We start from the raw sequence: 26,031 nt of genomic DNA on the forward strand, positions 1-26,031 counted from the left end.
TCACCGAGGACCATCGGCGTATAACACTACAGATCGACCTAGCCAACCTATCTTTTACCGACTATCCTTCTACAGTTGCACCTCCTAAAAAGAGCTGATCTACTATATACAAAGAGAGGGTTGTTGCCAAAGCATTGCATATCTATAGCAAGATAACTATGCTAGAGATTGCCAAAGCGATAAACCTTATATAACGTCAAGCCCAATACACCCTACTTACTCACAATACCCTATAGTATTCGATTACTTGTAGCTAGGTTCCAATTGTACTATAGGAGATCTAGGATCTGATCTATAGCTTTATCAACATACCTAGGGCTTCTAAGCGCTTCCTTCCTTAGGAGCAATTACAGTTGATACTCCCAGAATTGGAGGTCTATAGCGCTCGCGCTATTTACAATGCAATAGAAGCCTAGGGTATCAACTAGGTTCTCTAACCAATATAGCAACTACTTTCCCTATAGACAAGACAAGTACGCCTAGCATTTACTTGCAAATAGGCTTATCTTTGTCCTATTGATTAGGAGGAATAGATCTAGTTCGACGAAACCTAGGTCAATGGCCTAGGTTCTAGCCGCAAATACGTTACCATTTTCCTAAGCGAGGATCCTTAAGACTTCGCTATAATTCGGCAATGGGCCAACAGCTAGATGTTCTAGGGCTATTTCATAGGAAGGAGGAAAGGCATACATTTAGTATAGGACAAGTCCTAGGGCAAGATCAACTCGGCTACCTACTAGGAGCATATTCTTCCTCTATTCCACCAATTTTAGATAGAAAACCCGACCTTCAAGCTCTAACAGGATAATACTCTAGCTTACAGTTCTAGGTCGACCAAGGAGTATATAGTGAAATACTTCCCTAGTATGTATCTTGTTACCTAGCCTCCCCACTCTTTAGACCTCAATCCTATTGAACATATATGTTACACGAACAAAGTGGGTTGCTACCCAGCCTCGTCAGCCAAGGTAGCGGAGCACTCAAACCAAGCAGGAGTTTTGGAGGAGTGCAAGATGGATGTATTTGCAAGAGTGTGGAATGCGGGCAAGTGCCCACCTAAATACAGGAGTGTGGTGGCCTGTGCGTAAGGTGGCCTGTGCACTGTTGCGGGGCCCAGTGCTGTTGTGGGGCCCAGTGGGCCCAGTGGACCCACATTTACGCAGTTGGCCACAGGTGGCCACAGGTGACCCACAACTGCGTGTAACAATATATAGGTTTGGATAAAGCGATAGATTGAACGCAACTACCCTATTCGGCCAACCGGCGAGGCATTGAAGGAAGCTATTTTACAGGCGTGGGATACAATGCCCTCTGACTATCTATTGCGGTTGGTTCATTCTATACCAAGGCGGCTGGCCTAGGTGATTGAGAATTAGGGGGGGTATACAGGGTACTGAGAGTGACCTATTTCGCTTCTGTTTTTCTATAGAAGATTAAGTACTATACAGTTTTTGTAATCCATTGTTGATTGGCTTTCAAACCCTTGTTGTAGCCCACCGTAAGTACCAAACTAACAAACAAACCAGGGGGCGACTATACACTAACGTTGCTAGGCCGAAAACATCAAATCGGCCCACAAGCTTGTGAGGTTGTTTCATAGTGGACAACGATGCGGCGTTTGGTTGCTCGCCTTGGCACTTGCAAACAGTTCCTCCCTCAATTCTCCTTACTGTGGGACACAGCACGAGCGTATTCCGCACTGCGGAGTATGCCAGAGCACGGAATAACTACAGGGAATGTTGGGATTGGGGCTTCCACCGTACAGAGCAACATTGGGTCGGGGACTCGTAGTTGGGCGGCCTCCGGGAAAGAACACGATAAGTTAATGCGCTGCCAACATCTTATTTGATCGTGGGGCTGAGCGAAATCATTCCTGGCAGCTGAGGACAGACTGGAGACGCTTCGTGGGACTGGCGGCAACGCTTGCGGTCAACATCCACTGCCAAACATGGATCACTCTAGGTCGTTCAAGTTGTTCCATCAGTTGATCGGTGGCAGGAATCGACCCACTGAGTGAGCGAGAGATTCCACGAAGCCGCCGTCTTCACAGCGCTCCCAACTCGGCTGTGTTTCACACCTTGCGGCGGTTTCTGTCTGCGCTGCCCAGTGACCTGTCGCTGGCCCCAATGCCCCATCCCAGGCTACCCCGGAAGACAAACGCCGCTTCTGCTCGGCCATTTGCAGATCGAAAGAAACAGAACGCCCACATTCCGTGTCTCAGCCATGCAACTTTGATCCAGCTCTCTGGTTGAGAGCATTGCACTGCGGATGGACGGCAATGCACGATGCCTGCTCTACCTACCTAACCGTCCGCCAGGCGCGCACCCTTGCCTCGGCGTCGGAAAGCCGTTATCTGGACAGCCCTTGGGGCGCTTGTGGCGCGGTGGCGCAGTTCAGAAGTGGCTGATGGCTAAAGAGGTCCCGCCAAGACTAATTTCGGCCAATTGTCGGCAATGTTTTTACAACGTTTTTACGCAACCCCGATCGCCAAGGCGTTTTCGCTATCGCTAAGGGGGTTTGCACTATCGCCACGGGTTAGCCACGGGTTAGTTCGCCGGGGGTGCGGGGGGCGGCGCCAGCCCCCCGCTGGTTAGGGTGAGGGTTATGGTTAGGGTGAGGGTTAACTTCGTTTTCTTTTTTTTCGATTTGGTTGAGGTTTCGTAAAGTTGTTGCAACGAGTCTTTGCGATTGTTCGTTGTTGATGTTGCTCGAAGTCGTCGTAGCCCGTCGTAGCCCTGTCGTGGCCCCGCTCACCCCGTGGCGATTGTAAATACTTGTAAGCGGCAGTCTCCGAAATTAGTCTTGGCGGGACCTCTTTAGCTATAACCTCAGAAGTGTTCGCCATCGCTGCCCCGCACGGCCAGAGAAATGGACCTTCAGCTGCTCTGGGTTAGGGCTCGTTGTGGCTTTCCGCCTCGCATCATGAAATGGAAGATCGTGTCCGCCATGGCAGCAGGTGCAGCAACCGAAGCAGCAGCAGGCTGAGCCACTCCTCCTGCCTGCCAGCCCCGAGTTTCGACGCACGGCGCACAGCAGGCCAATTACAAAAATCAATAGTCCTGGTGGGGATTGAACCCACGACCGTCGCATACCCATTACCCTCGTGAGGGGTATAAGAGCGAAATCTTAACCGCTAGACCACAGGACTATTTCCAGTGATTGGTGCTGGCGCTCGGGCTCAGCAGCTTAACAAGTTGGTCTCTTGATTGGACCTAACACATCACTGGCATGATGGGACAATGAACAAGCAACCGAACAAGCAACGCAATCAAACTCGAAAATGCTACTTCTCGTGTTAGCTCGTTCTTGCTTCTGGCAGCAACCCATGGGGGAGATAGTTAAGACAAATGATAGATCCTAAAAGCCGCATAGGCAGATGCTATTCGACCCAGGGCGGTGTCTGGTCAAGACGACGCCGGTCTTCCAGGTTAACTGAAGAAGGAGCAAAGTAGCTGGACGCACAGCTGCACACGTCATGGCAACTGGGGCGAGTTTCACTGTAAATCACCCTCTGTTACTAGAAGAAGTCACCACAGCCGCCCAATCGCACCTAACGCTACTGCTGAGCAGGAACCCATCGGTATCCAGCTGACAAACCGAAATATGCGAGCTATTCTTCCTGTTCTTGTTCCGACCCGAGTCTTTCATGGCTTGCATATCTGGACTAGAGCAAAGGGACAGCATGAAGGATGAAAGGAAGTTGAGGTCGGGGATGAAGGCGCTGTGAGGAACAGGAAACAGGACATCTCTAACGCATGGGATGCTGATCGTCCGCCTAGCCGATTCAGACAAAGCGTTGGAACTTGATTTTTGTTCTTGTAGACGTTCGCCTTGGTATCCTTCTAGAACAATGCAAATGTCTGCCATCTGCGACAGCATTGTTCTCGGGCCGAGTTGACCTAGCGAGTCATCCAAGAAAGGCATGTTGTTCAAGAACGCAAACAGAAACAAGCCCAACGCAGATGCAGCAAGACTACCTCTCTATTTAAATCGTCTCGACGGCGCCTGTCTCCCGACCGCCACCCCAGAGCTTCCCACAGCATCGTACTTCACCACCAACCTTCCCCGAGCCGGTAAGTACCAAGCCTGTAACCCACCGTCGAACTGACCACACTCCTCTAGATCGAACGTTCGAAGCCCGAGAAGCTCTCAGCAAACTCGGTCGACGCTCTAACCCCAACCCACCACACACACTTACGCCCAGCCCCTATATGCCTCAGCTCGAACTCGCAACCATGCCTTCCCAAAAGGACATCACCCGCCGCCGCGGCGAGCCCTCCACCAGCACCTCCACCACCTCCACCTCCACGTCGCGCCGCTCCACCACCCGCGACGCCATCCTCGCGCGCAACCAAACCGCCAAGCGCTGCCGCCTCTGCCGCTCGCTGGCAGGCCACCCGAGCCTGGCGGCGCTGCAGGCGGCGCACGCGGCCGACGGGGCCGGAGCCGGAGCCAAAGACCTGGGCGGTGCGGGCGGGGTGGTGGTGGCCGAGACGGCGCAGCGGTGCGGCACGGCCGGGTGCGGCGCGTGGTTCGCGTCGAGCAACCAGGCGGTGCGGCACCGGGCGGAGGTGCACGGGGCGGAGCTGGCCGGGGTGCAGGCGGCGCAGTTGCGGGCGGCGGCGGCGGCGGTGGTTGTGCGGGAGGTGGGGGGTGGGAGGCGGGGTGGTGGTGGGAAGGGGACGGTGGAGGATCCGATTGATCTTTCTTGAGTGACCTGGAGTGAGTACACCGCTCCGAGTGAGTTGAGGTGGGTGATCATTGTGTGCCTGCCTGCCTGCCTGACTGACTGACTGACTGACTGATGGGCCGTGAAGGTGGATCGTCCATCGACGTGAAGTTGAAGTGAGAAAAAAAGAAGGAAAAAAAGGTAGGTGGTCGTGAGCTGTCAGCTGAGCTGTTCCACCGAGATATCATATCTCCGAAACCCTCGATACCTGTATAGCAAGGTAGGTAAGGTTTAGGTAAGTAGCATTTCCTTTGTCGAACTGCAATGGGAATCTGAGATTGCCACTCAAATAAGCCCATTTCTGCGAATCACGACGTGTCTGGCCCTTCCCCAGTAAACTACATGCCGTTCCTCCTGCGCCCTCCGCTCTTACTCCTCGCGATGTGCGCGCGCAGCGTCTTGCGCGCCTCCACCAGGCTGCGTTTGTTCTTGGCGCGCGCCTTGCCGATGGTCATGAGGAAGTTCTTCTTGCGCGCCTTCTCGCGGTTCGTCGTGCTCTTGCCCTCGGCCTCCTTCTTGGCCTTGCGGATCGCCTGCGTCGACTTGTGCTCCTCGCGGGCGGGCTTGCCCTCGCGCGCGAGCGCGATGCGCTCCTCCTTGGTCGTCTTCTTGCCCAGCTGCGCCGGCAGCTCGATGTCCTCGGCCGTGAGCCCGTCCTCGATGTGCTTGTCGATGAGCTCCTTCTTGCGCTTCGACTGTCGCCCAAGGACTTTGTCGATCTTGGCCTCGCGCTTGAGCTCCTCCAGCTTGGCGAGGTCGGCTGGCGTGAGGATCGTCGTAGTCGCCAGCTTGGATATCCTGTTGCGCTCGGCCGTGGCATCATCTTCCCCCTTCGACGTGTCCACGAGTTCGGGAATCTCTTCTGAGCCCTCTTTCCGTCGGCGCTTTTTGGCTGGCTCGTCGTCCTCCGATTCGCTGCTGACATCGATCCAGCCGCCCGACGACTCGCTGTCCGTCGAGGCGACCTCCCATTCATCTGAATTGAAGCTATCGTCTTCGTCGTCGTCGTCGTCCTCCTTCTTCTCGCCATCCCCGTCCTCTGCTGCACCTTGTTCCTCCCGCTTCCGCCTCCTCTGCTCTTCCTTATACTTCTCGAGAAGCTCGATTCCCTCGATGCCCCCTGCTTCCTCCTCACCGAACTTCGGCTGTTTCACCTCGCCCGAGCGCAAGCCCATGGTAGCCTCCTTGCCCCGGTACTTCTTCTGCAGCAACTCGGGGTACACATCCCGATACAGGGACTGCAGCCCCTTGGCAGCCATGACCACGCCCTTGTCTTTACTCCGTTGGTACATGACCAGGTCCTGCAGCAGTGTCTCGGTCATGCAGAGCGGCTGCCGGAGCGCGACCTCTCGGATGGCGTTGATGCCCGCTGCTGCCACCTCAGATGCCGAGGCTTCCGAGACGAACTCGTTGGCGATCTTGACCACCAACGGCTCGATCACGTCTGGCGGCACAAGGTTGTGCGTTGCCTGGGCCAGAGAGGCAAGAAACGACGTGACGTTGAGCTGTTTCGGCGTCAGGTAGCGGACGAACCACGAGTAGAGGGAGATGATGGTGAGCTTGTGCAGGCCGACCAGGCGGGTCACCAGCTGTAGGATCAGGAGCTTGTTGTCGAGCGAGAACTTGTTCTTCGCATTTTGCAAGTGCTTTTGGAACAGCTTCTCGGCGAACCCCTGAGGATCGTGGATGAGGTGCAGGGCTGAGAAGTTCAATGGTTGCGGCGCGTTCTTCTTGCGTTCTTGCCTGTCGTTCTCGGTCAGATGAGGCTCGTCACAAAGGGGAAGAAGGGGCGCTTACTTCTTGACCTTGTCAAGTGCCTTTTGGTACGCCTTGGCGCGCTTCTTGGTTTTCTTATTGATGGTCCCTTGGTGCTTGACCTTCTTAAGGTCAACGTCCTCGTCGCTCGACTCGTCCTCCAGCTCTTCACGCTCCTTGTCTCCGCCCAGAAAGAAGCGCACACCGCCAACAACCACCTTCTCGTTGTCGCTGAGGCAGGCCTCCTTCATCACGTCGCATGGCTTGGCGTCGGTCCATACCTGGCGACGCCACAGCTCGCGCGTGATCCGCGTCGCCCACATGCCCTTGGTCGAGGTGCGGTCCGAGGTGACGAGGTTGTACAGCACGGTCTGGATGGTCCGGTTGAGGCGGTGGTTCGTCGTCTTCGAGTTCGACTCCCTCAGGTCGCTGATGATCTTGGTATAGAGCAGGGACCGCAGCGTCTTGCTCGGTGTTGAGATGAGGATCGGGAATAGGGTCGTCAGCAGGCTCGTCGAGTCGATCACGTCCTTCCTCCGCAGCAGCACCAGACTGCCCACCACCTTCTCGCGCAGCTCCTTGTCGAGAGTCGCATGGTGCCGGTTCAGCAGCTCCTTCAGGTGGCCGGGGAACGGGGCGGTGAGGTCGGGGTACAGGTCGGCGACGTGTGCAACGAGGTCGACGAGGTCGTGAAATTTCTTGGTGTCGTCACTCGACACGGTCGCCGGAGACGATAAGAAGATCTGCCGTTGTGCGTCGTACGCAAGCCACTGGTCGTAAAATTCCTGGGCATATGACCTAAACAGGGGACGGATCTTTTGGTCAACAACGACGGGGCTGCGGAAGCGAGAGGGGATTTCGTGTCCATGCGGGCGCACCTGGGATCTCTCCTGATTTTGTACTGCAAGTTGACCAAGTCGGCCTCGACTTTCTCGAGCGCGGCGACCTTTCGTTTCACCATTTTCGCAGGCCGGACAATTGCTGTTGTTTGACTCTCTCTTCCACTGTCCGACCCAGAATTTTCTCCCCTTCTGCTTGCGAGCGGGCTGCGGAGTCTTATCTTATCGCGACTTTTTAGTGGGGCATTTCAGCGTCGCGGGCTGCATGAAACAGCGACCGGTGAACGGATGAACGGGGAGCTCACTCCTACCCTCGTGTACACTCCAGAACATAAGGTAAGGTGAATCTCCAAACCAAGCTCAGCCTGTTGTCCTGCCGCGCCTAGGGTATTCCACGTCTCCATTGAGGTTGTCAACTAGCAGGATTATTCCCGTCGACTACTTAGCCTCTGGATCTTGCGACGCGATATCTAATTGCGATGAGCTGGTCATTCGGTTTAGTCTGTGCCACTCAGCAAAAACTTGCCAGACAATCAACTACCTCACCTGCGGACGACCGAGTGAGCAAGGTCTAAGCGACGGCGTTCATTTTTCACTCTTATCTTGCATACCTCCATGACAGTTTCCGACGTCAAGCCCGGTCGATATCCGGAATTTGTAACTGCATGACCGTCTTTGCATCATTAACTGACCACCCCTCCCGGCGTTTTTGGGCCACCCGCTGTTTTTTGTTCTGCTGTGGGCTTTTTCCTCTTCTTCTCTGGAGTAGCAACATACTTGAAGGGCCCGTGAGAGGGCCTTGGCCAGGCTAGATATCTCAATCGAAGCCCGAGCTCGACGGTCTGCGCAACTAGCATGACAAGTCTATGACTTCTAGCCTGGTCACGGGAAAGGGTTCGCCCCAAAAGTTGTGGCTGAAGCGCACCGTGACCATGAAAACGTCTTTGCGCTCTGTTCACGGCACAATGAGCCCCTGCGCTGGCCTGCTGTACAAATTAGAGCCGGGGTGACGGCCTTTCCGTTGTCCTCGATGTATCCGACTGCATGTCGGATGCTTCACCAAACCTATCTTGCCTCCGGGGAAGCGACAAGAAATCAAACTTTCACGCTCACGGCTACCAACTGTCCGGTCCCCCATCACCAAGTGCATCAACCAGCACACCCATCAGCACCATCAGCACAACGACACCAGCCACGTCTTCAACATGCGGCGCCGAAATACCGTCCTCCTCCTCCAATTCCTCCTGCTCCCAGCAACCCGAGCCACCGGCCTACCGGCGCTCCCCCCCCCTCCGCCGTTCCGAACACCAACCAACCCCTTCGGCCATCCCGGACGTGCCTCAGCGTGCCCGACCGTCTATCCTACACCGAGCGCCGCCACCTCATCTGACAATCCGCCGCCACCCTACCCAATCCAAATCAGCCTTTCCTCCTCCTCCTCCTCCTCCTCCTCCTCCAACTCTTCCTCCTCCTCAACTTCCGACTCCAACACCAACACCAGCTCCACTCCCGTGGAACTAGGCTTCCTCATCCCCGCCGACCTGTCCCCATCCACCAGTAGCAGCAGCGGCAGCAGCGAGTCCTGCACGCTGGTGCTCAACCTCTCCTCGCCCGACGCGCACGTCAGCGGCACGGGCGCGAGTGTCAACGTGTACGCGCTGGACGGGCCGGAGGCCGGGGAGCTGGTCGGCACGACCTGGTTCGGCCCCGGGGCCGTGGCCACGGTGAACAGCTTCGCGTGCCGCGTCGCGCCGGACGAGATGTGCTTCCGGTTCGAGGTCGCGCCGCCGGAGGAGGCGGAGGAGGGTCAAGGTCAAGGACAGGACGGGGGTGGTGATGACGGGCAGGATGGGACCAAGGACGATGCAGGGGCGCAGACGGTGCAGTTTATGCAGGGGGATGCGCCGGGGACGGGGCTTGCTATGAAGGTTGGCTGTTGAACGTGAAGGGGAGTGATGAAGTGAAAGGGAGGGGGGTAGGAGTGGGCGGGGGAATGGGTTATGGTGGGATGTCAAACTGGGGGCTGGGAGAGAGAGCAACGAACATCAGGGTTTGCCAGACGTGGGGTGAATGTGGTGTCGAATAAGGGACGCCCAGATGTACATTGTTCTCGAATACGTGGCCCTTTAAGTTAGTAGCCCTTACCAACTGTATCGACGGGGTAGATGGCATACCGGAGTTTCATCTACACAAACACTTGTTGACACAGCATCTGCGCGGTGATCTCGGAGGGGAGCCCAGCGTGACTTGTCCCGCGGAACCTAGGACGGCACGGCATATTCATGGTACACCACCCAACGTACCGAGTAAACTAATTGAGGAACTTGATGTAAATATAGGTATGCGAGCCCTCGTAAGTGTCTTTTGCACTGTCACGCTGATCACCGAACCAACTGCTACTCACGCCCCATCGCAGAGGGGCACTCCGTGCCACCTGACGCATTGCCGACCTGGATAGCCGGCTTCCGGGCATCCCCAGAGTTTCCAGTAAATCACTCTAGGTAAAGTCTACTGGGTTATTCGCTAGGTAAGGTACTTTAGCTCCCTGGGCCTGGCTCGCTTAGGCTCTTCCGCGTTGCCTCGCATAACCACTCATCGTTCCGATAGACGCCGAAAGGGGAAAGCAACCTCGCAAGTTCCGCTCGCTTCCGCATCTCCTGCGCCGTGCTAAGCACGCCAATGTCAGCGGGACCGGAGAGAGGGAAGGGACACGACAGGGTCAATGCCACTCTCGCCGAACATATATACCGCCGGGCCTTGGATGTGAGCGTTGTATATACCGTTTACCGAAGAAGCACGTCCTTCTCTCTTTGTGTAGGCTTTTGTCATCAGCAATGGTCCCCCGCCGGAGACGGCGACGAGCTGTCTCCGCCCCTCGCTGCAAGAACTTCGGCAACAGCCCGACGAAGATCCAAATGAGCACCTATGAGCCGGTCAAACAACGGCCAAACCAACCATCATTGGAGCGGCATGGATCTTCCTGCACCTCCCGCTCCTCAGCCGCACGCTAACACCCCCCACCTCCCCTCATCATCAGCTGCACAGCTGCGGCAGCAACGCACAGGCGTGGTTCGGCTTCACACGTGTGCTTGTAGCGGCCCAGCTCGGCTTCAACCTGATCTATCCGATACTTCCGAACCAAAACAACTGCGGTGAGTGACGTGCAGAACAAGGCCAGCCTAACGCACGGCGTGGGCGGTGACAGCGCTTTGGCATCGTCATCATGGTCCCCCTCACCATTAGCAAGTACAGCGTCGACCGTGAGTGCGTCGACGTCATGGGTTTCTCGTCCGGGTGGCATGACGACAAACCTGCTGGCGGGCTCGTATCCGGACGGGCCCGAGGCCGGCGGGGCCTGCTCAGCGTCGCGTTTAGCCGCTTCTTCGTTAAGTCCGCCGGTGTCTCAGGTGTGCGAGCTTGAAGTTTGGAGAAGCGAATCTGAACTTACGGCTGTGCGACCTGAGATAACGGCGTTACTGTCCGTTAGCGTGTCCGGCTGAGTTTGGCGTGCTGCTCGCTGCGCACCCCTTTCCCCATTCCAACCCCCTCCCGCTGGCTCTTGAAACGAACACGAGAAAGGCCTGTGGGCTAATCGGATTCTCTGAGTACTCGCGAACGGGTGCCGCCTCTGCCGCGCCGGCAAGCCAGAACCAGACCCGTGCCAACGGGCTGCAGCAGACGCCGCAGGAGTGGGGGAGTCTGGTCCGCCATGCGCTTCCGGGAGACACGGGGCAGCGGCCGCGGATGCAGATCTCCCATGTGCTGGCGGACAACCTCGTGCACATTGCATGCGATGCGTGTATGAGGCGCTCGAGCAATGGCAAAACGTGCTGGGCATCGAGCTGACCCGGAACGTGACGGGGTGCTATCGGCTGGCTGGACAGAGGGGGTCCAATTATGGCGACGGGACGAAGCTGCTTGGATACCTGATTGTATGGGCCACCAGCCGACAGCCAATGGGCCGGAGTTGCTCAGATTTTCTTGTGGCTTAACAACTAGGTAGTTTGCCATCGGTCCCGGACCGATGGATGCTAGTGGCAGCAAACATGGGCAGTTGTCGAGTTGGATTACGAATCCCCAATTCTCGCGTACGCGTTGCCGTTGACACGATGATCTGAGCTCGCCGGAGCTTGTCAGAGTTTTGTCGTATACGCCGACGTTCGGACAGAATGGATTGAGAAGGAGCCTCGAGGATCCGGAATTGGTGTGCCGCGATGTCGGCCAACGCACAACGTCGTAAATGGCGCCCGAGTCAGGGCCTGGAACGGCTGAGCCTGCTGATCCACGTCGTTCCCCCCTTCCAGGTTACGCCCGAGATCTCCTTTCCCGTGTCAGTGTAGCAGCATGCGACATCGTTTCCCCTGACCCAGCTGCCCGGTCAAACACACCAAGGCGTGCCCGGGTGGCGCTTTTTCCAAATGTGATTTCCGATCTAGCTCAGGTAGGTGGATGGTAGTTGGTGGCTGCCGGAGTGGCGTGTGACCGCGAAGCGGAAGGAGCGGAAGGGCTGAAATGCTTCTGCTTTTGATTTCATGCCAAAGCACCGTTGCATCACAAACCCAAAGTCCCTCGGGGCGGTTCGCGGCTTCCCGATTCAACATTCATGTCGTGCCATAGTGTGTACTGCAAGACCGCCCCTTCTATAACCTGGGCTAGTTCGCAAGTGAGAAGAGAAACCTGGAAGCCAAGGCAACAACAGTCCGCAAGGTTTTCCGCATGCCGTCGAACCGAGCAGGCAGCTACTCGGGTCTGGTCTCCAACATTGTGGCCTGGCTTTGCAAGTGGGTTAGGTGTCTTTCAACCCTTGCTCATCACTCGTGCACTGCCGATCTGCTCGGGCAGCTCATCTCCCAGATTCGGAGAGTTCCAATTGCAAGCTTCCCTCGCCCGCCGGATCTGAGGTCGTAAAAAGTTTGTCGAGCAGTTGCCTCATTAGATACCGGTGGCAGGGACCGCTGCCAGGTGCAGATTCAGAGCAAGCAAACTGCTCAATTGCCCGCCCAAATCCAGAGCAACCCGCAGATGTGCAGACCCGTCCCCGCCAACCGTCAGCACCACCACGTCAGCTGGATCACCGGATCCACGGAACCAGTTATGACACCGCCGAATCTCTCCGGGCTGCCCCAAGCCAAAGTTTGGTCGGCACTTCACTCACCGTGCCGATTCGGCAATGTTACCGGAGACCCTGCATCGCCTCCTCTTCCGGCACGCCCATGAGATGGTGTCTGTTCGATTGCCACAATCGCTGACACCAGGCGAGCAGAACAACATATCGCAGTGCTTGCTTTTTTACCATCGCAGAACCAGGGGCCGTCCTAGCGAGGTCCTTCAGATTGCTGCGGGGTGGCCCACGGGCTCGCCGAGCCGCCGCCTCGAAAACCGGCCGTAAGTTGGTCAAAGATGTTGGGTCATCCCGCAGCTTGGTCCGGGAAAGGAGCAAACGGATCCACCGCACATCAACATGCGGCAGAACACGTCTTGCTGGGATGCAATACCGCGGCGTATGTGTGGAAGCCTTCTGAAAGGAAGACATGGCTGACACGCATGCTCGCAAAGGCGAGCCGTGACGCTCGCGTCCCTTACTTACGCAATTGCTGCCTCTCCGCGACCATCTGGGGTCTTGTTCCGGGTTTGACGTTCAAGCTGCCAGTTGCTGCGGGGAGGGCACGCCATCAACTACCATACCCTTCACAGTGCTGTCTGGTTGCGCCGCTCTCAGAATCGCACAAGCAAGAAGAAGCCTTACCACAGCAACTCCCTGATCATGCATGCGACGCTCCCCCCGCTCAAGCCCACATGGCCACGGACGAAGCCAGACGATCCTATTGGCCAGCCGACAATGCATGGGTCCATGTTTCACACGAATTTGCGCCGCTCAAAAGCATGATGCGGTTGGCGGGTGGCACACTTCATTTGAGAGGCACAGCCGTCATTGGAGGCGTTGCGCCACATTCCCCAGGGGTCTCTGTCCCCAGCACCTGCATGGAAGCTGCATGGAAGCCGCACAGAAGCTTCTGAGGTCCGAGGTTGCATCCGACTTTTTATACTTAGCAAGGTACCGATCGCCGCAGGCGCCTCGCCTGCGCAAACACAGGTTCCCCAGCATCAAAGCCATGATGGCTCGTCCCCATCACCATTGCCCACATGCTCTCCTTTGGCGCCGCGGAGGCACCCAGGCACCCATCGAGGCCGAGATGCAGCATTGCAGACTACCTTTGATCATGTTGGCGATCCCCTTCCTCCGCCGTGGAGACGGGCCCTGGGCCGGGGGTCGCGGACCAGGGAATCGAGTCGTCGATACATATCCTCGGGCTTTATGCACGACCCGCCCATGGCAGAATGATCTGGCGGAATTACCCTTTGGCAAACACGGAAGAGGGCTCTTGCGGGACCCAGCTTCGATACTATGCCCGTCGACGTCCTGACTCGGCTCCGGCCAGCACGAGTTGTCTACGTCGATGCGATAAATCGAAGTCCTGCCGGCAACGATGGCCATAACGCGATGCCACTCCCATTGCACTCCCGTCAGCCTTCCACTACGTCCGCATCCAGGCCGAGCTCACGGGAAATGGCTTCCTCGCCTGCTTCGACCAACGCCGGGCCGCCTCCGTCCGGTTCCAGGATAGGACGGCCGCCTCAGTGGACCGTATCTCGGTCTCGGAAATTGGCTAGGCTTTACCTGTACTCCACGCTGCCCGTCGAGAAGATCCTCAAGGTCCTCGAGGATGACGGCTTCAACCCGAAGTGGGTATCGGACACACTCAGAGCCACTCCACAACCAGCTGACCGGCGGTCAGGAAGAACTCGGCCCAGAAGACCGTCCACAAGATGCTCGACAATGACCCCCGTTATCTCCGGCCCGAGTCTCGGGCCGAAATGAGCAAACGCATAATGAGCCTTACCATGTCCCCAAACCGCCAGAGAAGAAAGACTTGGGGTCGACGCATAGGATTGGTTCGTGTCTCTGGGGGAATCGACTTCCTCTCACACCGCCCCATTCGGCATTACCCGAGACATTACTGACCAATACGTACCCCGCCAGCGAGGGGACGCCCTGCCAACAACCGAACTTACCTCTCCGTTCGGACAGAGTGCCAAGGCGGAGGACACTCCGTCCTTCGAGTTATCTGCATCCCCGGACGCTCTCGGCCACAGCTACTTCAGCATCCCGTTCAAGGGCCAAGAGCAAGAGGGGACCGATGCCACTGATCCAAGCATTGCTTCGTTGCCCCGCATGATTCAAGATATAAAGAGAAGAGTGTCCGACTGCTCAACCGACTACGCCTTTCAGCTGTGCACATTAATCAAAGAGTTCACCATTTCGATTTCCTCTGACGACGGCCGCTCATCTAGCCGTCGCCTGTCAGCAGCCGTCAGCGAAGCCTCTCTGCCAGGCGACCCTCCACCGGATGAGGCTGTTCCCGAGGTCTACGAGTCATTTCCGGACCCGGGATTCGCGCTCCCTGGTGATTTTCTCACCGCTCATACCCGCAGCTGTGCAGACTTCCCGGGTCAGCAGCATGGGAAGGGGAACTGTTGGTGTTCCATTTCCAAGAAGACATCTGCTGAGGAGGACTCCTGGGTGTTACCGACGGGCGAGCTGAGTGCACGGGCGAGGCGCGTCCTCGCCCATCCCTCTCCAGCTCACCTCGGTCTGCGTGACAGCTTTGGGAACACGCCGCTGCATCTGCTTGCAGCCTTGGAGGGCTACCAAGAGGAGCTCCTGGGAATGGCGGTGCGGTGCGACCGCGGGAGCCTGAGAAGGGTCAACACCGCCGGACAGACCTTTCTTCACGTCCTCAATCTCGAGTGGTTCTCGGATGTCCCGAACTCGTCGACGCCCCTGAGGCGGCTTCTCGCTTACATCGGAAACGCCTGTCCGGAGCTTGTCTATGAGACCGACGTTTATGGCAGAACTTTCTTCCATCGCGCACATTCCTTGGTCCGAGACCCAGCAGCGCTCGCTTGCCTCGTCTCTCTTTTCAACCCTACACTCGCTTGCCGCCGCGACGCATTCGGCTTCAATCCTGTTTCCAGCGGCGATCCGGCCAGCCCGAACCCGTACATACCACCCCGACGGAACGGCTGTATATCGCCGCAGGTGGAGGCCTTTTCCCGCGCAGGCTCCAGCAGCCGCCCGCAGTCATCCGACGAAGGATCTTTCCTCGCGTACCACGCCCGCCTCGTGCAAGTAATCCAATCTTCGTACACAGACCCCAGCATCGAGGACGCCGAGGGCCGCAACGGCTTGCATTGTCTCGCCGAGGCGATCCTCAACCAGCAAACCATGGACCGCCACGTGCAGGCCACCGGCCGTCCGCACCTCAAGCGCAAGCTCGAGGGTACCAAGGACAGCCACTACGGCACCGCTGCCAGCAGCCCCACCACTCCCACCACGACGTCTTCCTCCTCCTCAACATCCCCCTCCTCCGAAGCTGTCCTCACTACGCGCCTGCGCCACCTACAATCTCTCCTGGACCCCTCCGTCGGCGTCTCGGTCATGCACTACGACCGCCTCGGGCGCACCCCGCTGATGGCCTTCATCGAACACGTGCCGGACGACCACGACGACAAGGCGCGCACGCTGCAGACCATCCTCGTGACGCTGGTGCGCGCCGACGCCGGCGTGCTAGAGGCGCGCAACCGCCGCGGCGAGACGCCGCTGCTGCTGGCGGCGCGGCTCGGGCGCAAGGTCGCGCTGGCGACGCTGCTCGAGTGCGGCGCCAACGTGCACGCGCGCGACGCCGACGGTCGCGGCGTGCTGGAGCTGCTGGATGCCGAGGTGGGCGGCGTGAGGGCGAGCGCGGACGTGTGTCTGTATGCGCGGCTGGAGGCGTGTCGGGTGTTGGTGACGGGACGGAGGGATTGGGGGTTGGGGTATGTGGACGATGGCGGGAGGGAAGAAGCGGTTGTGAGGGAGTGGAGGGTGAGAGAGGGTAGTCGGACGGCGGCGTGAAACCGGCGGTTGACGGATTTTGATGGTGTTGGATTGCTACGATACATAGTGGAAGGAATATGCGCATAGATTTTGCTTTAATTAATACTAGACTTGCGTTTGGAATGCTCAATGAAGTTTGAATTGCATTTGGATTCAGAAGCGAATTTGACTTCAGTTGTGGAACGCACACACTGAGTTGCGTGTAACCTAGAATGACAGTCGGTGACTGCTGGTAGCCTAGACTAGACCTAGTTGTAGTACCTATGTAGGTAGTGTACAGTCCTCTTTCATAGGCGCACTCAACGATTGAAAGCGTCTGCCAGTAAGCCGGTTGGACTCTGACATGGCAGCAACCAGAGCCTGAATACAACATCGAGACCTGTCATGTAACTAAATACCGTCGGGAGTTGCTATGTTGGTCAGCGAAACCTCGGCTCACAGCCTTTTCAGAGGACTGAATTTGTGTGCTCAGCGACTTTGATTTCCGACTTTTGGTTCTATACCGGAACCGCTACTTAAGTCCAATTTCAAACCCATTCATGCTTTTTCATACCTGACTATTCCGTAGTCTCTCCACTACTCTGCAATACTGTGTACAATACACAAGTCAGTTAGGCCAGGGAACGCAGTCCCCACATGCGATGGCGAACGCTACCCCCTTTCCGAATTCGTCCCCATCCATCCGGCTATGCCGGCTCCAATATTCCGCACATTAGCAATCAGCTTGGCAAAAAGCCAGCCAACCGACGATGAACGTTGGACCGGGATCCGCATTCTGAACCCTGGCCGCCCCCCCCTTTTGGCTGGGTGTCATTAGCCCTCAGCCACACTCTTACCAAGTCTAGACCAGGCTTGCAAGGCCAACCTGCGACGGTTGGTTGGCAAAGCTGCCACACTGCTTTCGCTCACATTTTCCCTTCGCCGGCCGGAAGACTCAAAACCAACTTCATTCATACCCCACTCTGCTGACGATGCCCTCCTGACGCCGACTTCAGGACTGCATGTACATACGTATACGGAATATATGCCTTGCCCTCCTAGTGTATACCTTTAATTACCTTCCTTAGCGCCGGGCCATCGTCCATTGCCGACCCCCTGCTCCAACTCTTCCCCACACTCCGGAATACATTCTCAGCTTTTACCCCCCCCTTTTCCCAGCCGTCATTTCACTTCTATCTCTCCGAGCAGGCGCGAAAGTAAATACCAACCAACCAACCAGCCAGCCAACCATGCCCGACGATGCGCCTCCTCCCGCCGGCATGTGACCGCGGCCGCATCATCGCCCGCGCCGTCGCGGCGACTGCTCTCGACATGGACCCGGCCGTAGGCGCCGCCGCGGCGGCGGCGCTGTGCGCGGTGCTGGCGCGCCGCCTGCCCGCGCCGACCCTCGCTCGCCAGCCGGCCGAGGTCCTCTCCGAGGCGCTCTGCTGGGCGCTGCTGTCTTTGCTGCGGCTGGGTTGGGGCAGAGTGGGGGGGAGGGGGCTACCGGTTTGGTGGTTACGCGGGGTTTGGAAGGGTGTAGGTGTTGGGGGGACGGGGATGTGGACGGGAGAGGAAGCGGGCTTGCCGGGTCCGGGAACGGGACTGGGACGGGCTGGCGGCGGCGGCGGCGGCGGAGGGGTGGGCGGATGGGCGCCGTGGGTGGTTGCTGTGTGCGTGGCGGGCGTGTCTTGTTATCGCGCCGAGGTCGGGAGTGTGTGGCTTTTTGTGAGTGCGCTCCCTTCGCTGCTCAAAGATGGCTGTCGGTGCTGCGCAGTGGTACTAGGGAAAGTGTGTGGCTCTTGGGCGGAGATCGGTGTCACTGACGCGACGCAGCCGGTCCTGACGCCGCTTCTGTGCATCGCCGACAGGAGGCTCCGGCCTGACGCGCGGACAGGGGATGGCGCGGACACGTCGCTCATCTCATCTCTCTTCCGCACGGGCCGGGGGACTGCCTTGGTTGCGCTTTTGGCCGTTCTCGCGCAGCCCGGCTGGACTTTCCGGCAGCTGGCTCTGTCGGCCCTCCCCGTGGCTGCGCTGTTCTTGGTCTATGCCGCGCTGATCCCGAGGACGACAACCAGCCTTCGGTTCGTTCCGTCTATTCCGGATCTCGACGAGGCAATTGCGCCTCTTTCCAACAGGGTCATGGCCCTTTTGGCGACTGTACTGGCCATCCAGCTCATCGGATTCGGCCTCCCCAGGACCAGCTTTGTTGTGCCGGCAATGCTGCTGGGACTACCCAAGGCATTCACTTGGCACTTTACCATTCAAGCGGTCTGTCCTCCTTTTATTCTCTCTGTACTTTCAGAGCGCTAATTACAACCGAAGGCTCAACAAACCTCTTGGATCCTCGCGCCTGCAATAGGGACGTTCGGCATCATGGCCAGCATCGATCCCTTCATCCAACTCTCCGAGCTTGACGCCGTATCACCTGTGATAGCGTCTTTGCTCGCCCTAGCCCAGATCATCTACATGCTGCCGAGGTCGGCAAAGGGTAGATCGGCTCTGTGGGCCCTTGCGCTGATCTCGCTCGGCCCCTATGCGGCCTACACTATTGCTATGCGAAACGCCCGGTCTATGACCCTGCACTCCCTGGAGCATCCCATCGAGGTGCTGATCCGCAACGCCCAGGCCGACTTCAACCAGATGCTGGAACGGCAATCCAAGACCTACGCGGATGCCGTCAACGAGTACCAGCGCCGGTACGAGGTTGAGCCGCCACCCGGCTTCGAGGCGTGGTACGAGTTTGCCGTCGCGAACCAATCTCCCATCATCGACGAGTTCGACACCATTTACGAATCCGTGTCGCCGTTTTGGAAACTCAGCGGGAAGGAGGTGGTACAGATTATGAACGACGCACAAGATACGGCCGACATCGATCTATGGCTCTGCACCTTCTCTGGCAAGACCGCCGAGACTCACTGCATCCACCCCCGTCGCAACGCCGATAGGCACGTTTCCGACCTGATGAACAGGCTGCTGGGCGATCTCCGCGGCGTGCTTCCCGACGTCAAGTTCCTCGTGAACCACCTCGACGAACCAAGGGTCCTGATTCCGCGGTTAACGCACCCAAACCCCAGCGCCAAACAATGGTTCACTGTGACCGACCTCTCCGAGCGTCCAACCTGGAACGCAATCACAAAATACTGCCCGTCCCACGTTCTACAAGGGGAAAACGGGAAAACGTCTCCCCAGACAGAACCGAAGACAGAAGACCTCCCGCTCATCACAAACCTCTCCGCGGCGCTTGACCTCTGCCAGCACCCCGAGTACGCCAACATGCACGGCCTCTTCCAGGGCCCGCCCTCCTTCCGCCTCATCGAGGGCCGCGTGCCCGTCCTCTCGACCGGCGCGCCCTCCACCATGTCCGACATTCTCATCCCCTCGCCCGCCTACGTCCTGGAAGACGAATTCCTCTACAACGCCACGTTCGATGTCCCCTGGCCTCAAAAGGACAACCACCTGTACTGGACCGGCTCGACCACGGGCGCGGTCGCCTCCGCCACCAACGACTGGCATCACTTCCACCGGCAGCGTTTCATCTCCCTCGCGCAGAACCTCGAACCCGGCCGACACCACCTCTACCTTACCTCCCCACCCCCGGCCTCTGCTCCCACCGCGGGATCCCACAAACCAACGCTGACGACCTCCCCCTTCCTAAACCCGCACAACTACCACGTCTTCCCGACGCGCATCTTCCAATGCAGCGCCCCGCAGCCCTGCCGGGAGCAGGCATCCCACTTCCGCGCGCAGAGCTGGCAGCCGCGCGACGCGGCGCTGGGCGCGCGGCTGGTGTTCGACCTGGACGGCAACGGCATCTCGGGGCGGTTCCACAAGCTGCTGGCGTCGCGGTCGCTCGTGCTCAAGCAGACGCTGCTGCGCGAGTGGCACGACGACCGGCTCGCGCCCTGGCTGCACTACGTGCCCGTGAGCGTCGGCATGGCCGAGCTGCCCGAGGTCGTGCGCTGGCTGGTCGAGACCGAGCGGGGCCGCGCCGCGGCCCGCGAGCTCGGGCGCGCCGGCGCCGAGTGGGCCGCCCGCGCGGTCCGGGAGGTGGATGTCAAGCTGTATGTGTGGCGGTTGGTGCTGGAGCTGGCGAGGCTGGTGGATGAGGGCAGGGGGGCGTTGGCGGTGGTCGGTGAGAGCGATTGAAGGAGCTTCAATCGGCTGAACGTTGTTGTGAAAGGGATTTATGATGTTCAGTTGGTCATCTGTATATTGCTGGCTATATGCTTGTGGGGATTTTGGGCTTGTTGCGCGCATCGAACGAAGCTTTTCTCTACCACAGTAAAGTGTTGGTCTTGGGATTGTGCTAGCCGACATGTCTCCGAAACAGAATTGCACCTTGAATGGCCCATATCTCTCCCCAAATCTCGCGCTCCACAACCACTGGCTTCACTGTTGTGTTTATGTCGCGGATGAGCTGCCAGACGATCTCCTTGGGATGACTTCTGCACCGACTTGGGGAGGAAAGGGACCTCGAAAAAGAAGAGAAGAAGAGAAGAAGAAGAAATGAAGAAGAAATAAGGAGAAAGGCATGAAGCAAGCAACAGATTCTCCCGGTTCCCCAACTTGTCGCTATATTGCTTTCAGTTCTCCATGTTTCCAGCACGCGATTGTTCCTATACGCCTTGTGGGTATCCCATGCAATTTCCCTTCCAGCAGCCAAACCCCGCGAGCCGAGATTCCAAACTGGACAGGCAAAATTGCAGTTTTGCTTCAACCTCGCGAGGACCAGGGGCCCGAATCCTGAACAAGGCCGAGGAAACAGAAATACACGGAGCGATGGAAGTGGGTACCGAGCCTCGAATCGTTATCAGAGGAAATCCAGCCAATCCCAAAACCGAAAAGTCGTGGTGAAACCAGATGCAGTCGAGGGAACGGAGATACTCGGCCAAAGCAGGGGCAAATCGCTGACCGACCGGGCCTGCACACGCTGGGCAGTTGGGCAGTTGCACGGCTCGTGGCAGACAAGCCGACATTGGAGTGATTCCGATTGGCTGGCAGCCCCTGTCGCACCGGCTGATTGGGTCTTCCTTGGCCAAGCCTTTGCTTATCCGCCCCAAGACTTCCAGGTTGGCGGGGTTGCCCCTGCCGGCACAGCGCCAGGAGCCAGCACCGCTGGCCTGCTATTGGCTGCTCAGGCCTTCAATGGGGAGGGGCCCGGCCAGCAGCAAATCGCGTGTCAAAGAAGGCGATCGCATTGGCTGCCCTAGCCCGGTAGAATCGGACAAAGGACCACGGGTGCGGACGAATGTATCTGTGCTCGACCATGCGGCTCTGTAGCGAGGCATCGTCGCGTATGTTTTGGTTGAGGAAGCGGTCCATGTTGTAAGTGTGGGTCGTGGTGGTGGTGCTGGCGCTTGTGGTGGTGGTGGATCCCTGCGAGGTTGGCACACTCCCGGTCGTTTCTGACCCGGACCTTTGATGGAACAACACGATGGTCAGCAGAACACGCAGGACAAAACAGATGACAGAGAGAAAGAACAAAAAAGAAATCGCGGCTAAAACGTTTGACGTAGTGGAGATGAGGTATCTAGGTCTGAGTGGTCCAGGTTCGGGCTTACAAATGGTCGTCTTGGGAAGACATCTGGCTTGGAAGGGAAAGGGGTGCGTATGGGGATTAACGGCGTTTGGCAGCAGGCACCTGAACAGCGAAACAACACCTGGGGAAGAAGGACCCTCGCGAATGTACAAAAGCTCTGGAGGTCAATGACCAACAGGAACATCATGAGACCCAGGAAGATGAAGACATTTTATATCTCCTCCGGGTCTGAATAAATGGTGGTTTTTGTTCCACTGCAGATTGTTTTGAGCTGAGCCTCCGAACCACGCTCGCTGCAATCGCGGAGGTACATCCTTGATAACTCCGAACGCTGCTTCTCGCTTTCCGTCGACCCCATGAGAAAACAAGGTACGCAGCTTTCCGTGGCTGTGGTCGAGATAAGTGGGGCGGTGAGAGGTTGCCACGTGTGTGCCGCTAGCACCTCGCGCAACCCTAACCCTGAGAGCTTCTCGGTCTCGGCGTCTTGCCGCTCGAAGTTAAAACAAACAAGAGCACATTGCAACTGGTGAATACTAGAATAGCGCCCGCTCTGACGTCAGGAATCCTTACCATCGTCCGTAACGGAGTTTACGCTTTCGTGTTGCGAACCCTCGACCTCGAAGGGGCAAAGAAGGTTGGGGAAAGGACAGGGAGCAGCCACCACTACCAGCCATCGCTAACCAAGCGTCTGCCTTCTCCCTTAGATGCGCGCGGCATCTTCGACTTCGACTTCCTGAGCCTGGACACTGCGGCGACCACCCGCACCCTCGAGGCTGCGGTGACCCCCGTTCTTTCCCTCCCAGCCAAGGGTCGGAACGGAACGAATACTCAGGACGGCGACATGAGTTTCCCGGCAGCGATGCCCTTTTGGAAGCCAACCATGCAAACGCTCCAGCTGTGGAAACGGAGGTGCCCATGCTGGAAGCGAACGGCGTTCACTCTGCCGTCGTCCCGTCATCCGCCAAGGATCGCGGCCCGAATTCGCTTGCACCGTAGGGCTGCATCTGGAGGACTCCCGCTGAATTGAGGCGGGCGGGCGCAGACTTCTACAGGGTTGTCGACCCTGAGCATGTTGCCCGGGATGATCAAGTTGCCGGTACCTTGCATCTTTTTTCAAGCGCTGTGGAGTGACCGCATTGCGAGGGAAGGGGAGGAGTCGGTCCGATGAAGGGCCGCTGGGGCACATGGACCAACATGCACTGATTTGCACAAATTGCTCGCCTGAAGCCCCGACGCTCCCAGTTTGGTCTGCTGCGGTAAAGAGGATGGAAGCCAGAAACAATGCAGGGCATCATGGTCTTTGTATGGTCGTTGTCCAGATTGTCAACGCCATGGCGGTCGCTACGAATCGCTGGGAATGGCTAGCAGCAGCCTTTCCCTGCTGGCCACGCGGATTTCGCTGCTGCGCCGGCCGACAGCTTTTCCTGCTGCAGTTGTGGCAGCCGATTTTTCCGCCGCCGTACCGCCGGATTGCGGGGACGGTAGATGTTTGCTGCGACCCAGCCGGCAGCCGGTTCCTGCTCTTGGCGAACTCCAAAAAATTGGCGAGCGCCAGAAAAGGAGCCGTTGCAGCGGCCCAGCCCTGGGAGCCCAGCATTGGTTACCTAGGTGGTGGCCTTACATCTTGCGGCTCCTGAAGTGACAGCGTAGGGGACGATCTCAGCGACGCGAAATGCCAACGTAAGCAAGCCGACAGTGCGTCATGTGAGTAAAAAATAGGCACGACAGTGTACCGCCAAAGCGAAGGTGGTCCTCTGAGTCTGAACCAATTTAGAAAAGTTGAGGCTCTGCGGAGCAAGAGGGATGCCCCTCTGCCCGGCCAGCTTGGCAACATTTGGCCGACCAAAACAGCTTCTGACCTTACTAAGGCTGGTGCGGTGCTCCTAATTTGGACAACCTGCGAAGAATACCCGACACTCGTGTACGGAATACTCAAACCTGCCCACTCACCTGGCTCGTGGGTTCGCGGGTTCGCCCGAGAAACGCGGGGCGGGTCGGGGGTTTGGGTGGGCAACTCTGGGGTTAGGAGTGGGTCGGCGAACTGCAGTCCTCCACGGCACTCTGGCAGCAGCAGCAAACTTTTACTAGCAGTAGTGATTGGACTAAGTACCTTACCTTAGCTACTGCACCTACAGTAAGGTACCTAAGCATACGGAGCTCAGGCATCGAGCTCCATCATATCCCGAGCGAATATGTGGTAGGTGTGCTGCGAGTTTGCGCTATCTGTGACTACCTGTACCCAGCGACTAGGTACTGTACAAATCAGAGCACGTCCTTGGCCCATCCAAGCTCACAGGGGCCACCCTGTGCTTCCCTCCCAACCGTGATCTGTCACCATCAAGCTGAGCCCCACTTTCCTCATCAAGCTGCGCCCCACCTTCCCGATCTGGCCTTCCTTGTCACGTAGTGTAGTGTACGATCAGAGCGTTCGAGATCTTGGCTGACGTGAACGGCGGACGACGCCTGGTGAGCTATAAATAACCCACTTCCCAATTGCACCTCGGTCTGAACCCCCCAAAATGCTGTCTGCAGCGAGCCGGCCAGATGTTTCCCACTTGAGGACGACCTTCGAAAGGCAAGGGATACAGATTTAGTTCCCTGCCAGATTCCAAGGTGTGGGTGATGTGGGTCCGACCGCCCCTGCTCAGCATGCTGTTTGTTGGGCCCTGCAGCCTGCACCCGACCAGGATCCGATGGAGCGGCTCTCAACCGAATGCCCCACTGCACCATTGCACGAGCCCCATTAACCCCGAAAATACACCCGTCCGGTCTATCCATCTCTTTCTTAGTATCATGTCTCATCCAATCATGCAAGTCATCATCGTAATGCCGCACACACATAGCCGCATTCTCTCCCGACGTCGTTGTACCAGCCCGACCGTTGCTGAATCACGGGCTGCCGAAACGGAGGTCATAACGGTCGATGGCCCGCTCCGCGCATGCCGTGTAAAAGGCGATGCGGCTCTCGGGATCGGCGGCGCCCCACCCAGTGCGGCCGGCCAGGCGCCCGTACGGCACGCTGTCATGTGTCGCCGGCTGAGCGAGGTAGTGCTGCAGGGGGTAGGTCGGCACCCAGGGTTGCTGGGCTCCGGTTGCCGTCGTGTTGTTCGTGCCGGCGGCGGAGGCATGGGTCGCAGAGCTGCTCGAGGAGCTGGGGGTCAAGAGCCGGCCGGAGCTAGGGAGGTCGAAGGTTAGGGTTTGGCTTGGAGATCAGAGAAGATGGGAGGAGGGAAGACAAGAGAATAAGGGTGATTAATGAAGTGAAATCGAGGAACAGACCTTGAAGTCCCGGTCAACGAGATTTCTTTGCTGTAAGGAGAAGACGCCATTGTTGTTTTCTCCGGTTTATTCTCTGGAGACACAAAGCGATCCGATTCAGCTTTCTTGGCGTTTTGTGGCAGGCGGCGAGGTGCACTTGGACGACAGCAGAGCTAGGGAAGGACGGTAAGGAAAATAACCAAGGCGATAAGAGCAGGCGCTAGAAGAGAGAAGAGAGCGTGAGCACTTTCGAGAGGTTGGTGGGAAGAGCACGGTGGAAAGGGGGACTAGGCCGCTGTCGTCGGTTTAAGTAGCTTACGGGGAACGGCCGACAGTTGAGGGCGCCTCTTCATTGCTGCTCACAGATGAGCAGAAGAACATCGGGTACATGGTTACGACTGCAGGGGGCAACAGCGGACGGCAGCACCTAGCGGGTGGGAGGGGGCTATGGGGCAATGGCAGTACTTGGTGTGATGGGTAAGTTAGGATAGAGTGCTGCCCTCGGTTCAGTACGCACGAAGGTCAGATCAACGACACTCCGGCGTGCCGAAGATACACGTAAACCCGGGTGCAGTAGTGCGTTTTTTGACCCGGTCAGGTACTTGTGTGTACTTGTCTATTCGCAGGGCCAGGATGTAGGTACCTTATGCAAATTGGTTCCCAGGATTACGCAGCAGATAAACCAGTCCCCATGCCAGAGGATGTTCGAGAACAGCAGAGCAAGGGACCTAATCCAGGACAGGATCCAATCGTCGGCTCGCCTCAAAGAAAAGCGGGGCGGGTGGAAGGGGATTGCCACATCAAACTTAGTGCGTACACTAGTCTACACGCTAATTTAGCGTTAGGGATGATCTAAACGCTAATTTAGTGTTAGGGATGATCTAAACGCTAATTCAGCGTGCCAATCAGATCTGAGCTACTGCGTAAAGAGGAAGTGTACTTCCGTCTATCATGATTCCAAGCTTGTGTACACAGTAGTATAACGGGG

The 26,031-nt window shown here is 57.6% G+C and overlaps 8 protein-coding genes and 1 non-coding gene across 9 annotated transcripts; 6 read left to right on the forward strand and 3 right to left on the reverse strand.

The window, feature by feature from the left end:
• Window positions 1-3,054: 3,054 nt before the first annotated feature.
• On the reverse strand, window positions 3,055-3,148 carry THITE_t151. Its single transcript has one exon. It is a non-coding gene; the product is annotated as a tRNA-Ile (tRNA).
• Window positions 3,149-4,235: 1,087 nt separating this feature from the next.
• Window positions 4,236-4,712, forward strand: THITE_159545 (uncharacterized protein; the record flags this gene model as incomplete). The annotated part of the gene is made up of 1 exon (XM_003658074.1): window positions 4,236-4,712. One exon carries the CDS (start codon window positions 4,236-4,238, stop codon window positions 4,710-4,712), a length of 477 nt encoding a protein of 158 aa, XP_003658122.1.
• Window positions 4,713-4,914: 202 nt separating this feature from the next.
• Window positions 4,915-7,534, reverse strand: THITE_2124629 (uncharacterized protein). Its single transcript, XM_003658075.1, has 3 exons — window positions 7,363-7,534; window positions 6,527-7,282; window positions 4,915-6,472 (listed from the first exon to the last, which is right to left on the reverse strand). The coding sequence occupies exons 1-3, from the start codon at window positions 7,443-7,445 to the stop codon at window positions 5,068-5,070; spliced, it is 2,244 nt and encodes a 747-aa protein (XP_003658123.1). The 5' UTR covers window positions 7,446-7,534; the 3' UTR covers window positions 4,915-5,067.
• Window positions 7,535-8,834: 1,300 nt separating this feature from the next.
• On the forward strand, window positions 8,835-9,128 carry THITE_2031359 (uncharacterized protein; the record flags this gene model as incomplete). Its single annotated transcript, XM_003658076.1, has 1 exon — window positions 8,835-9,128. A coding segment is annotated over one exon (294 nt), but the record flags the coding sequence as incomplete, so codon positions are not given.
• A 1,418-nt stretch (window positions 9,129-10,546) lies between these two features.
• THITE_117035 (carbohydrate esterase family 1 protein) lies at window positions 10,547-11,169 on the forward strand (the record flags this gene model as incomplete). The annotated part of the gene is made up of 2 exons (XM_003658077.1): window positions 10,547-10,730; window positions 10,811-11,169. The coding sequence occupies 2 exons, from the start codon at window positions 10,547-10,549 to the stop codon at window positions 11,167-11,169; spliced, it is 543 nt and encodes a 180-aa protein (XP_003658125.1).
• Window positions 11,170-13,891: 2,722 nt separating this feature from the next.
• On the forward strand, window positions 13,892-16,401 carry THITE_124712 (uncharacterized protein; the record flags this gene model as incomplete). Its single annotated transcript, XM_003658078.1, has 5 exons — window positions 13,892-14,067; window positions 14,121-14,277; window positions 14,366-15,135; window positions 15,361-16,200; window positions 16,371-16,401. The coding sequence occupies 5 exons, from the start codon at window positions 13,892-13,894 to the stop codon at window positions 16,399-16,401; spliced, it is 1,974 nt and encodes a 657-aa protein (XP_003658126.1).
• Window positions 16,402-18,534: 2,133 nt separating this feature from the next.
• THITE_2124630 (glycosyltransferase family 90 protein) lies at window positions 18,535-20,472 on the forward strand. Its single transcript, XM_003658079.1, has one exon. It carries the CDS (start codon window positions 18,620-18,622, stop codon window positions 20,390-20,392), a length of 1,773 nt encoding a protein of 590 aa, XP_003658127.1. The 5' UTR covers window positions 18,535-18,619; the 3' UTR covers window positions 20,393-20,472.
• Window positions 20,473-22,141: 1,669 nt separating this feature from the next.
• THITE_2093288 (uncharacterized protein) lies at window positions 22,142-22,781 on the forward strand (the record flags this gene model as incomplete). Its single annotated transcript, XM_003658080.1, has 3 exons — window positions 22,142-22,154; window positions 22,490-22,594; window positions 22,681-22,781. The coding sequence occupies 3 exons, from the start codon at window positions 22,142-22,144 to the stop codon at window positions 22,779-22,781; spliced, it is 219 nt and encodes a 72-aa protein (XP_003658128.1).
• Window positions 22,782-24,674: 1,893 nt separating this feature from the next.
• Window positions 24,675-25,114, reverse strand: THITE_2093289 (uncharacterized protein; the record flags this gene model as incomplete). Its single annotated transcript, XM_003658081.1, has 2 exons — window positions 24,675-24,960; window positions 25,065-25,114. The coding sequence occupies 2 exons, from the start codon at window positions 25,112-25,114 to the stop codon at window positions 24,675-24,677; spliced, it is 336 nt and encodes a 111-aa protein (XP_003658129.1).
• Between the last annotated feature and the right edge of the window lie 917 nt (window positions 25,115-26,031).

Source organism: Thermothielavioides terrestris, chromosome 6 (assembly GCF_000226115.1).
Source record: "Thermothielavioides terrestris NRRL 8126 chromosome 6, complete sequence".
In the NCBI taxonomy this organism is placed as follows: Eukaryota; Fungi; Ascomycota; class Sordariomycetes; order Sordariales; family Chaetomiaceae; genus Thermothielavioides; species Thermothielavioides terrestris.

What these genes read in the sequence shown, in the direction of transcription:
- THITE_2124629 (XM_003658075.1), bottom strand. Translation starts at nt 7,445, where the DNA reads ATGGTGAAACGAAAGGTCGCCGCGCTCGAGAAAGTCGAGGCCGACTTG. An exon ending in AAAATCAGGAGAGATCCCAG is followed by an intron (nt 7,283 to 7,362) that starts GTGCGCCCGCAT and finishes TCCCCTGTTTAG; the next exon opens with GTCATATGCCCAGGAATTTT. An exon ending in GCACTTGACAAGGTCAAGAA is followed by an intron (nt 6,473 to 6,526) that starts GTAAGCGCCCCT and finishes CGAGAACGACAG; the next exon opens with GCAAGAACGCAAGAAGAACG.
- THITE_2124630 (XM_003658079.1), top strand. Translation starts at nt 18,620, where the DNA reads ATGGCCAGCATCGATCCCTTCATCCAACTCTCCGAGCTTGACGCCGTA.